The sequence below is a fragment of the Nerophis ophidion genome, linkage group LG29 (genome assembly GCF_033978795.1).
Source record: "Nerophis ophidion isolate RoL-2023_Sa linkage group LG29, RoL_Noph_v1.0, whole genome shotgun sequence".
Lineage (NCBI taxonomy): Eukaryota > Metazoa > Chordata > Actinopteri > Syngnathiformes > Syngnathidae > Nerophis > Nerophis ophidion.
In genome coordinates, this window is record NC_084639.1 from 5818550 (window position 1) to 5832066 (window position 13517).

Below are 13517 nucleotides of genomic sequence, written 5' to 3' on the forward strand. Positions count from 1 at the left end.
AGTGTTTATGTTGTTACTTTGCACATTTCTTTAAGAAGGTCCTAACTTCATTGTCAGTTCAGTCATGTCCAACTCCACCTCTGCCTACATGTTCAATATTGAAGTGCAACTTTCTTTCTCAATACTCTACTCAGCTATTTCATTTATTGTTATGGTTGTGTGTACTTGAGACCCCGCCCGCCCCAATCCCCTCCTTAAGACACAGCATTGCTTTTGGTTGTCAATTTTGTTCCTGTGCAAACTTTCGCCAACAGACAAAGTATATGTTCCGGTTATTAGTTTTATTTAATTTGGAGATTTAAACAAAAAAAATACAAGTTTATTGCATTTTAAAGGATATACTTGCATTTTTACATCAATGTTTATTGGCAATAATTAGTGTGTCAATATATTGTCAAGCAAAAGTTGTAGTACCTACATCATTCTCCCTTCTATAATTATTTCTACATTGCTTTCTTATCTATGCAGCTGCCTCCTCCTCACGGAAGTCCAAGTTTGACCCGCATAACGATCTTTTTGTGTGTTTTTTTTATCAGCATCTCCTATCTGCACTGTGGAATTTTAAGTAAAAGCCCCCCCACCCTCACCCACACATTGCTTTCTCTCAGCACAAAGCACCTGCATTTGATCACTTTGTGCGGTCAGATCCTGAATTTTCACTGCCTCTTTCTCCGATAGCCTTTGGCCTGGGAGGGGCCACCATCAAAATACACACACACACAAACACACACAAACACACACAAACACACACACACACACACACACACACACTTATTTGTATTTGTTACCTTCTTTAGACCTCCAAAAAATGCCTACCTCTTTAGGACCACCCTTTCTAGATGTATAAAGATGTATATTTACAACAAAAATGATGTATACATACCATGCAAATATAAAAAAGCTTGTCGTGAAAAATTAGTTGGAATTTCACAAGAAAAAGATCACAATTTCACAAGAACAATTTAGAATTTTGGCAGTATTATGATAAAAGTTGTGATTTTACTCAACGCAAGACAAACTTTTAAAAGAAAAACTGAATATTTGTGCAATATTATGATAAAAGTTAGAATTTTACTCAAAAAAAGTCACAATTGTATAAGAATAACTTAGACTTTTGGCAATATCATAATAATAATCAGAATTTTACTTGACAAAATTACGACAAGTCATAATTTTCCTCAGAAAAATGTCACTATTTTGCAAGAACAACTAAAAAAATAGCAATATTGTGATAAGTCAGATTTTCCTATGACAAATGTCACCATTTTGCATTAAAAAGTAAAGATTTTACATAAACAGGTAATTTTATGAAAAAATATTGCAATGATACAGAATCAGAAATAATATGAGAAACTGAGAGAAAGTTGACAAATTGTGATGAAAAGACTGACACTAGGTTCTTTTTTTATCTTTTGTTTGTAATTGGTTTTTAATCTTCATTATTCACTTCAAGTAATTAGAGTATGTCTCTACATACATTTTATTGGTTTATTTTTGAATACATTTTGGCCACAGGAGGCACATTTAAATTTCTCACACACACTTGTTATTTCATATGTTGACCAGAGGGCGAACACTTATAAAAAAACTGACAAAGTCAATTTAAAAAATCCCTCCTATTTGGGAGAACCCCCTTTTTGGTAGATTTCACCACCTGGGGTGTAAATGAGACATTCTCTACTAGATGCAACGGTTTTCCGTATTGGGACCATGATTTATGTCCTAACTTGTTCTCCTCATATGGACGGTACTTTTCCTTGTTGATGTCTCAAGAAGGGTTAAAATAACACACACGGGCGTGGGCACACACACACACACGCGCACACACACACACACACACACACACACACACACAGCAGAATAAATGCTTGGAGAAATATGAATGCCTTTGAACTTTGTTCTGTAATGTGGGTCAGAGATCTATCGCATGCATATTCCGAAAAAAAAAAGCCTTTTCATCTGCAATTGCAGCGTTAAGATTCCCCCCTGGTACGCTCTTAATTTCATCTCCTTCCCGACGCTCTTTATTTATTTCATTTCGCTCCACATTAATGTGTAATCTTCTCAAACATGGAAGAGAAGTTCATACAAGGGAAGGGAAACGGAGGAACTTTTTTTTTTTTCTGCCTCTTTCTCCCTAATGATTCCGCTTTAAAGATGGCGGGCTGACCATTGCGTGTTCGTGTGCGCCCACAGCAGCTCTCAACTGTCAGCATGTGTGTGTGTGTGTGTGTGTGCTTTTAAAGAATATAGTGTCCTCCTTTGTGTGGAGTAACATTCCTCCTGAAAGCCAATTACTGCTAACATTATCTGAGTTTCTTCTTCCACTATTAATTGTCTCTCTTTCTCTGTTCCCCTCCCCCCTGCCCTCCTGTGTTCTGCGTTACAGACGGAGAATTATTCAATTGACTCCAGTTACGTGAACAGCAGAGCCCACCTCATTAAAAGGTACGTTTTCTGTTTTATTTGGCGCACATCGGTTGCCGTGGTTATCGCTAAACGGTTTTATCTAATGAGAGCGCGGGAAGTCCTTGCAGCGCTTTGTAAGTCTTTGCAGGGCTTTAGGATAGCAGGGATTGGAAGATAATACACACGCAAAAAAAGGGTGCTTGAGTTTGTTTAGTGGGAAAACAAAAAAAAAATCTAGATTAGTATATAGATTAGATACAACTGGGGAATCTGATTAAATCCCGTAATTTCATGCTAAAACATATGATGCAAATCTGATTTATTTAAGGCAACAGGAAGACATTTTTACTCATAGGCTCCCCAACAAAATGGTTATATCAGGGGTGTCCAAAGTGATCCCCGGGGGCCATTTGCGGCCTGCAGCTAATTGTTTACCGCCCCGCCACACATTCGGGAAATGTTCTTGTAAAAATAAAAAAAGACATTAAAAAGAGTGACATGAGGTTAAATCTAACTAGAAAAAGTTGCAATGTTGACTCAAACTTTTTTTCTTTTTGTTTATCTTTATTTTTCTTTTGCCATTGTTCCCAAAAAAATGTTTAAAAAAATCTGTAATATAATGAATTATTGACCTATTGAAACCTTCATTTACTTCAAATATTTTACTTGAAAATGTTGTATGTGGAAAATATTGCATATATTGTGTTTGCCATATAAAAACAATGTTTTCTTTGACAAAAGAGCATAAAAAAAAAAAAAAAATAGTTCAAACGTAAAATCAACAGATATATCTGAAGTTGATCTCGTAACTTAAGTGTTGAAGTAAAAAAAATAATAATAATACAAATGTACCACTTTATGAGTGGGGGACCATTTGGATCCCAAAGATATTTAGTGGGATTTTATTTATCTTTTCTCTATTAATTAATCAAAATCGATGGTGTCCTGCATTATTGATCTTTTTAGGGCTCCTATTACTTCACATCAAACATTGCTTTTTGTATGTTTTGGGCGGTGGGGGAAATACTGCATATTTCACTTTTACAATGAAAAACTAGGTTTGTGTTGTTTTCGGCCCTACAAATCGTTCAAATCGCAAAAAGGATAAACGTTTCTTCTGAGTTCCTCGAGAGGTAATTAAAAATGGCGAAAGAGTACACGTTTATTTGAAAAAAGAAAAGCAATTGGAGCAGAGTCTAAGAATGCATGAGTTTGAAATGATCACTTTGTTAAAGGATTGTTTGAAATACCTTTAATGCTTTTCATTATTTGCCAGTTAAGTATTATCTTGATTTAATTTGTATTTCTTAAACACGTTTGCTACGAGTGTTTCGAAAAAATCACCAACTCTGCGATTCTAAATAAAAGAAAACAAATGTGATCAAAACCTAAAAGTTAAGTTTTCACCAAAGACGACAATCAAATGAATCTTTCAGCACATTCATACTGTTGACGTTTATAGTTATATTTGGAAAAAGACAACAATCCTAAATCAATCTTTCAGTTATATTTTGATCAAGATGGGCTAAAACACGCTACTTGTAAACGGTGCATACAACAGCAACAAACATGGCAGTAGACGCCAAGTTAAAATCATGAAATGCAACCTTATTCGAGCTAAAACAATGCACATTTATCTGGGAGAGTATTAATACCAAAGTCCTTGACCCAGCCACACACAACGAAGTTGTAGACCTCCATGCTTTTCCAAGTTTCCATTAGTTTTGTCATGTAGAATGACCACAATAGTTTGATATACAGTGGGGCAAAAAAGTATTGAGTCAGCCACCGATTGTGCAAGTTCTCCCACTTAAAATGATCACAGAGGTCTGTAATTTTTTTATCATAGGTACACTTCAACTGTGAGGGACAGAATGTGAAAAAAAATCCAGGAAATCACATTGTAGGAATTTTAAATAATTTATTTGTAAATTATGCTGGAAAATAAGTATTTGGTCAACCATTCAAAGCTCTCACTGATGGAAGGAGGTTTTGGCTCAAAATCTCACGATACATGGCACCATTCATTCTTTCCTTAACACGGATCAATCGTCCTGTCCCCTTAGCAGAAAAACAGCCCCAAAGCATGATGTTTCCACCCCCATGCTTCACAGTAGGTGTGGTGTTCTTGGGATGCAACTCAGTATTCTTCTTCCTCCAAACACAACGAGTTGAGTTTATACCAAAATGGATACATGGATGATACAGCAGAGGATTGGGAGAATGTCATGTGGTCAGATGAAACCAAAATAGAACTTTTTGGTATTAACTCAACTTGTCGTGTTTGGAGGAAGAATACTGAGTTGCATCCCAAGAACACCACAACTACTGTGAAGCATGGGGGAGGAAACATCATGCTTTGGGGCTGTTTTTCTGTTAAGGGGACAGGACGATTGATCTGTATTAAGGAAAGAATGAATGGGGCCATGTATCGTGAGATTTTGAGCCAAAACCTCCTTCCATCAGTGAGAGCTTTGAATGGTTGACCAAATACTTATTTTACACCATAATTTACAAATAAATTATTTAAAATACCTACAATGTGAATTCCTGGATTTTTTTTCACATTCTGTCTCACAGTGGAAGTGTACCTATGATAAAAATTACAGACCTCTGTCATCATTTTAAGTGGGAGAACTTGCACAACCGGTGGCTGACTAAATACTTTTTTGCCCCACTGTACCTGGGATTGCGACCGACATAAATTTTATTTCACTCGATAAATCATTTTTTGATAAAGTTTAGTGATCTATTCTATTACATAGGTGGAATTTTTGCTTTTATCTGCTTTTGCAGGAAGATTTAGGCCCCTTGTGTACTCAGTTCACACACTGTTTGCTGTATAACAGCCGTTTAAGCTTGGTCGACCACCACTTGTTTTCACTTCTGGGAAGAAGTCACGTGTCGGAATATAAGCAACACAGCCGTGTTTCTTCACCATAGGGCCAGAGCCAATTATTGGGCCGCAGTGGTACTTAGTTGTAGTACGTCTGTGGCAGTCATGACAAACTCAAACCAGAGTCGTGTATAAAGAGAGAATGGTAAACTCGGTTTCAGGCAATCTTCCTAATGATTGGTCAAAAGGCATTCACGTGACTACAGGAAGCCATGTCTGCTACAAACTTCCTCGTTAGTTTGTCGACGTGTAACAATGCCCCCGAGATTTGTGGAAAGTTTTTACATCAATTTCCCCAACAACCCGAAAAATTGAAGGTTCGTCTTTTGCCGGGTAAACACACAACATTTGCGTTTTGTTCAGGAGATAACACACAGAAGTTAATACAAATAACAGAACAAATTAATACATATAAGAGACATACAAAAACAGACTTTCCTGGAATCTTATTAAAACTAAAATAATGCATTTTCGTAGCAGCAGAAAAGATAGTCAAACAAACAGACATTGAAAGAGTAAAAGAAACCAAATGTTGGATATTGTTGATAAAATGAACTGGTAATCTAAAAAAATGTACCACCTAAAGTAAAGATGTCAATAATGAATAAAGCAAAATATGTTCTGGACCAAAAGTCACTGCGTATTCTCTACTTTGACAGTGTTACCATATCTGAGTTATTGTGCAGAAATATGCGGAAATAAGTACAAAAGTACACTTTTTCCCTTAGGATATTGCAAAAAAGAAAGTTTGAATAATACACAAAAATACACAAAATGATATATAGTAATAACAAATACACAACAGTTCACATACTTCACACTAAAGTCAAAATTTCTACCAATTATTGCTCCAAAGCGAATGAGGATTTTGGCAAAATTAAGGTAATAAGTTATTTTTTTGGTTATATGTATTTATTTTCCGTTTGTTGTGCCGTCGGGTGCGTGTTAAGAGTGCCTGCTGGTCTTGAAACACGGCAGGAATGTAGCAGCAGAGTGCGTCAAATACGGCTGCCCAATTCTACTTTCACGAAACAAAAGCATGTTTTATTCTAGGTTTAGTTGGCCATACTCTCTTTATACTCGACTGTCTCAAATAAACAAAAGTCTGGAGCTTAAGTTGTAAAGCAGTTTTTCCTGACTAAAGTGGTGCAGATGTATTTTCATTTGTATTTTAATTTTATTAAATTTAGTTAAACAATTATTTTTGGTTATTTAAGTACAACATACATATTAAAAAAAAATAAAAAATCAGTTGCTAATGAATCCTTTCGTATGCAGTATATTTTGCTAGTACTTATTTTTCTAATCAGCCTGATCTAAGCCTAAGGTTTATGTGTTAAATAAATATAATTTGCATCGAACACCCGGTTTCATATCATTTGACAATGTTGCAAACTAAGTATGCTAGATATAACTATTAAATACGATTAAAATCAAGAATACTTTGTAAGAGTTCATATTTGAGCGGTCTCCGGGCCGCTTCATGGTGGAAACATTGGGCCCCGGGGTCAAAAAGGTGAAGAACACCAGCTATACAGTCCACGTTTGAAGTAATATTGTCTCGTTCATATCCGTCATGTTTACAAATAGATACAACACCTCAATAAAATGAACGAAAAATGACTTTGACATGTTTGCAGCATCCCATAGTGGTGTTTTTTTAGAAATTTCTATTTGTATTAGCATAGCTTGTTAAATATATTTGTGTTTGTAGTTAACAGTAATAATTATAAAAGTACTCCGTAATCGCAGACCTTTGTCAGGCCAACATTAAAAAATCCTGAATCCAAACCCCAAAATTACAAAATGTTTAACTTTTTGAGTTATGTAACTTAAGTTTTTCCTCAAGATGACAGCATTGTGCTTGGAATCCAGAGAAAACACGATTTAAGCAAATGTGTTGCCGTAGTTGCCGACAGACAAACCAGACAAATACAAAACCGCTTGGCGAAGGTAATAATAAAATGATAGAATAAATTGACATGTCAAGCTTGTTGTATTTGTATGTCGCTTCCAAACAGGCTGCAAGAGGGTTTACGCTTTGTTCTATAGCTGAATGAAAGAAACAGAGTGAACCCTCTTGTTTTGGCTGCAAGCATACACACAAAGAAAATTTCAGCCTCATAACAAACACAAGTTAACGTAATTTAAATAATCCATATCTCCCTGGAAAATTAAATCACTTGTTCCTTATGCCAACAGTTGAATGAAAATCTGAGCATAACCTTTTAAGTTATGTTTTTAAATGTACCAACCAGCTATGTTACTGACAAACAAAACCTGATGGATAGTAATAATGTATTGCTCACAGTGCTGACAAGTCGGACTCTTTCCTATGTTGCAATACAATAAACATGGCTATAATCATTGTTTCTGTTTGTCAACACATGGACCTGGAATCCAAAAAAAAGCAGGATTTCAAGCCAGGTGTGTCCAAAAAGGGAATAAGCGGTAGCAAATGGAAGGATGGATATATACACACACACACACACACACACACACACACACACATTACATACACTTATATTGTCCACAAGATGGTGACCAAGCAGCAATGTTAAAACCGACTTAAAATTCTCCTTGTGGCCAGATACCTTATTAATAACCTACTCAGGGGCCTAGTGATTAGAGTGTCCGCCCTGAGATCGGTAGGTTGTGAGTTCAAACCCCGGCCGAGTCATACCAAAGACTATAAAAATGGGACCCATTACCTCCCTGCTTGGCACTCAGCATCAAGGGTTGGAATTGGGAGGTTGAATCACCATAAATGATTCCCGGGCGCGGCATTGCTGCTGCCCACTGCTCCCCTCACCTCCCAAGGGGGTGAACAAGGGGATGGGTCAAATGCAGAGGACAAATTTCACCACACCTAGTGTGTGTGACAATCATTGGTACTTTAACTTTAACTTACTTTAACGTCTCACGGACCAAATTGAACACGCCGGAGGACCGTACTTTGGACACCACTGTTTTAAGCGTACATATAAGACATTTATCATCCACACATAACTTGTACATGTTCATATCAAGGAAAGAAGCAATCGAAACGTGTAAGCGATGCGTTTCCTGTTTCTTTTTAGGCCACTTGAATGCGCCACGTAGACATTTTAAATTCGGGTATCTTTATGGGAATGCAGTTCCAAAATACTTCTCTCAAGCTGTGGCTTTTCCCCTTTTTTTCAACATTTAAATCCACAATTGTCCTATTGTACCTGCAGCCTTTGCCACAATAAACGCTTTCTTTTGTTTCCTCCGACCCTCTCGGCCTCCCCTAGCCCCATTACGACAATTTCCTCTACGAAGATTTCCTGCATTAACGTAAACAAAGAGCATTGAAGTGCCGGCCCGGAGCAACCGGCCACAAAGAAAACCCCCTCAGGACCTATTGAGCCCCCCTGCCCGCCTGGCCTGGGACAGGTGCAATTACGGTGATAACATCACAGGGTCGGCATTCGCAACCCTCTCCCCCTTCGTCCCCCAACCACAATGGGAAATGTTTGGCCAGCGTTGGGCAATGCGGCTACCTTGGAACGTCCTTCGCTTTTACCTGCATTCCGTCTGAGCACACTTCTCGCTGGATGACACTCTTCCTGCCAGAACACATGTTGATTTACTCGCCTCCTATTTAGTGTTGTTTATAAATTGGAATTTGTTCCAGTGGGATGACACTCAAACGAGGGGAAATCACACTGTTACTGTGCAGCTGTTGATTGTCTTTATTGACTGTGAGATCCTCCCCGCACCCCCCTACCCACAATCCCACACAAGGCAGATGCTCACTTTGCATGCCTCCAGCTTTTCCTACATACATCTTCCTTCCCGGAATTCCTGATTACTGCAGTATTTGTCTGATTGAAGTGACTGAAGGATTCCGGTTTATTGAAGATGCCTTTAAAGGCAACACGTACATCCAAAACGTCAGGTCGAATCGCTGCCACGCTGACTCAAGTCACCCCCGCTTACCACAAGATTTCCAAAATTATTTGATCAAAATTATGTCGAAATTAGTGGAGTAACGGTACACAAAATTTTCGGTTCGGTATGTACCTCGGTTTAGATGTCACGGTTCGGTTAATTTTCGGTACACTAAGAAAACAACAAGATATACAATTTCTGGTTATTTATTTACCAAATTTGTAAACAATGGCTTTATCTTTTTAACATTGGGAACCCTATAATAATTCTGCCCACGTTAATCAACATTGAACTGTCTGAAGTTCTGGCTATGATTAAATAAAATGACAAAACTTTTCTACTACATATAAAAAGTGCAACATTAAATAGTTTCAAGTCAACTCATCATGCTTAATTAATTACAGCGTTTGGGAAGCTTCGTAGTTGATTTTCATTATGTAAATGTTATATTTTGGTCAACATGGGACCCTGCCATTCAAAACTAGGCTGCTACATTATTAATGATTAATGTAACTATTGCTGAAAAAATAGTACAATAGCAAAAGGAGAGACTATTCATCCCTGAACACTATGGCGTTCAAGTGAAATAACAGACAGACAGGGCTTTGCTGCCCTAACATACACACACACGCACACGCGCACACACACGCACACACACACACACACACATACACAGCAAAATGAGCTAACATTACGCTAAAAGCTAATTAGCCTTCACCTCAAGCCAGGACTGCGAGCGAGCTGAGCTGCAGTTTAAGTTTCTAGAACATCAACGGGCTCATAGTGATGTAACCAGAACGTTGACTGGGAGGTGTTTATTATTATTTGGGGAGAGTACGCTGTCTTATGCTCACCTGATAAACACCTATCTGCTCGACGCCGAAGCATTGACTACATGCGCTGTGAATACACACTGCTAATTGGCTGTTATCACTTTGTATGTAAACCAATCAGATGGTCGTGTGGGTGGGACAATGCTGGGTGCTGAGACGGAGGCAAAAGAAGCAAAGCAGCTTGTTAAGACTTTAGCTTAGACACTCGTTTGATACACCCCCGTACCGAACCGAAACCCCCTTACCGAAACGGTTCCATACAAATACACATACCGTTACACCCCTAATCGAAATGTGTTTTTAAGATTCATTGAGGCTGTGGTCCGGACCAAATCTGGTGGTACTTTTGTCAAATAGGGCTTCTTGGTACAAAATGGGTCACTATACAATAGTGTGATATTCTACATAATTCACTGGGAATTGAAATTTAAAATGCATCCTGAAATACAAGATGTATACATATACAGTCGTGTAATCTGACATCACATAGACAACGATAAGATCTTCTGGAGAAAAGTTCTGTGGTAAGGTGAAATCAAAATTGAGCTGTTTGGCCACAATACCGAGCAATATTTTTGGAGAAGAAAAGGTGAGGCCTTCAATCCCAGGAACACCATCCTACAGTCAAGCATGGTGGTGGTAGTTTTATGCTCTGGGCCTGTTTTGCTGCCAATGGAACTAGTGTTTTAAATGGGACAATGAACAAGGAGGATTACCTCCAAATCCTTAAGGACAACCTAAAATCATCAGCCCGGAGGTTGGTTCTTGGGCGCAGTTAAAGTTAGTTAAATTACCAATGATTGTCACACACACACTAGGTGTGGTGAAATGTGTCCTCTGTATTTGACCCATCTCCTTGATCACCCCCTGGGAGGTGAGGGGAGCAGTGGGCAGAAGCGGTGCCACACTCGGGAATCATTTTGGTGATTTAACCCCCAATTCCAACCCTTGATGCAGAGTGCCAAGCAGGGAGGTAATGGGTCCCATTTTTATAGTCTTTGGTATGACGCAGCCGATGCTTTAAACTCACAACCTACCAATCTCAGTGCGGACACTCTAACCACTAGGCCACTGAGTAGGTGGGTGTTCCAAGAGGACAATGACCCCAAACACATGTCAAAAGTGGTAAAGGAACGGCTAAATCAGGCTAGAATTAAAAATTGTAGAATGGCCTTCCAGAAGCCCTGACTTAAACGCTTAAGAAACAAGTCCATGTCAGAAAACCAACAAATTAAGCTGAACCAAACCAATTTTGTCAAGAGGAGTGGTTAAATAGTCAAGCAGAAGCTTGCCAGAAGCTTGTGGATGGCTACCAAAAGCGCTTTACTGCAGTGAAACTTACCAAGGAACATGTAACCAAATATTAACATTGCAGTATGTATACTTTTGACCCAGCAGATTTGCTCACATTTTCAGGAGACCCATAATAAACTCATTAAAGAACCAAACTTCATGAATGTTTTGGTGACCAACAAGTATGTGCCCCAATCACTCTTTCACAAAAAATAAGAGTGGTAGAAATTATTGGAAACTCAAGACAGCCATGACATTAAGTTCTTTACAAGTGTATGTCAACTTTTGACCACGAGTGTGCATACATACATGTGTGTAAACCACAATTACCGTATTTTTCGGACTATAAGTCGCAGTTTTTTTCATAGTTTGTCCTGGGGTGCGACTTATACCCAGGAGCGACTTATGAGCGAAATTATTAACACATTACCGTAAAATATCAAATAATATTAATTAGCTCATACATGTAAGCGACTAGACGTATAAGATTTCACGGAATTTAGCGATTAGGAGTGACAGATTGTTTTGTTAACGTATAGCATGTTCTATATGTTAAAGTTATTTGAATGACTCTTACCATAATATTTTACGTCAACATACCAGCCACCTTCTCAGTTGGTTATTTATGCGTCATATAACCTACACTTATTCAGCCTGTTGTTTACTATTCTTTATTTATTTTAAATTGCCTTTCAAATGTCTATTCTTGGTGTTGGGTTTTATCAAATAAATTTCCCCCAAAAATGCAACTTATATTCCAGTGCGACTTATATATGTTTTTTTCCTTCTTTATTATGCATTTTGGGCTTCACGGTGGAAGAGGGGTTAGAGCGTCTGCCTCACAATACGAAGGTCCTGAGTAGTCTGGGGTTCAATTCCGGGCTCGGGATCTTTCTGTGTGGAGTTTGCATGTCCTCCCCGTGAATGCGTGGGTTCCCTTCGGGTATTCCGGCTTCCTCCCACCTCCAAAGACATGCACCTGGGGATAAGTTGATTGGCAACACTAAATTGGCCCTAGTGTGTAAATGTTGTCTGTCTATCCGTGTTGGCCCTGCGATGAGGTGGCGACTTGTCCAGGGTGTACACTGCCTTCCGCCCGATTGTACCTGAGATAAGCATCAACGCCCCCCGCGACCCCAAAGGGAATAAGCGGTAGGAAATGGATGGATGGATGGATTATGCATTTTCGGCAGGTGCGATTTATACTCCGGAGCGACTTATACTACGAAAAATACGGTACATTCCCTGCATCTCGCATTAAAAAAACTGCTTGTAAAATAAACTTCATGAGAGCCCCATAGTCACTTTCATGTGAACCGAACCATGGTTCCACTCGCAAGCGGACCGAGATCCATATCTAGTTTTGTGCACACCAGATTTGGGACGGTCTCTATGTTCCTTTTAACTGAACCAAACATGACACATGTGAACGCACCCTAAAGCAAATAGGGACGCAGCGGGAGAGTGGCCGTGCGCAACCCGAGGGTCCCTGGTTCAATTCCCACCTAGTACCAACCTCCTCACATCCGTTGTGTCCTGAGCAAGACACTTCACCCTTGCTCCTGATGGGTGCTGGTTAGCGCCTTGCATGGCAGCTCCCTCCATCAGTGTGTGAATGTGTGTGTGAATGGGTAAATGTGGAAGTAGTGTCAAAGCGCTTTGAGTACCTTGAAGGTAGAAAAGCGCTATACAAGTACAACCCATTTATTATTTATTTATTTATATGTCGGGAATATATGAGGATGTCCTTGAGAAAACAGGAGAACAGGAAGGAAGGGGACACACACACACACACACACATACAGATACACACACATACGCCAATCTGGACACATGTGAGCGAAGGTGACGTGACAGTTAATCAACATCCTCTCCGTGTAGCACGTCCACCTTCAAGGACCTGGAGGGGAACAGTCTGAAGGACAGCGGGCACGAGGAGAGCGACCAGACCGACAGCGAGCACGACGTCCACCGAGGACACTACGTCGACACGGCCGTCAATGACATGCTCAACATGACCGTCCCCCCCAATGTTTGCCAGCTGCCAGACCAAGGTAAGACGCGTCTGTTATTGTGCGGCAGCGACACAAAGGAAAAAGCATCTTCTTCTGATGTTACAAGCGTGAGCGTGTAGGAGGAATGTCTGTCGCGACGCGAGTAGCGACACATCT

The 13517-nt window shown here is 39.3% G+C and overlaps 1 protein-coding gene across 5 annotated transcripts in view; it reads left to right on the plus strand.

The window, feature by feature from the left end:
- The window catches only part of pcdh19 (protocadherin 19), a 184850-nt gene that overhangs the window by 87151 nt on the left and 84182 nt on the right, over positions 1 to 13517 (plus strand). For all 5 annotated transcript variants that reach the window (XM_061891559.1, XM_061891561.1, XM_061891560.1 and 2 more), the window contains exons 3-4: positions 2390 to 2448; positions 13228 to 13400. In XM_061891559.1, coding sequence (XP_061747543.1) covers positions 2390 to 2448; positions 13228 to 13400 — 232 coding nt within the window. The remainder of the gene's footprint in view (positions 1 to 2389; positions 2449 to 13227; positions 13401 to 13517) is intronic.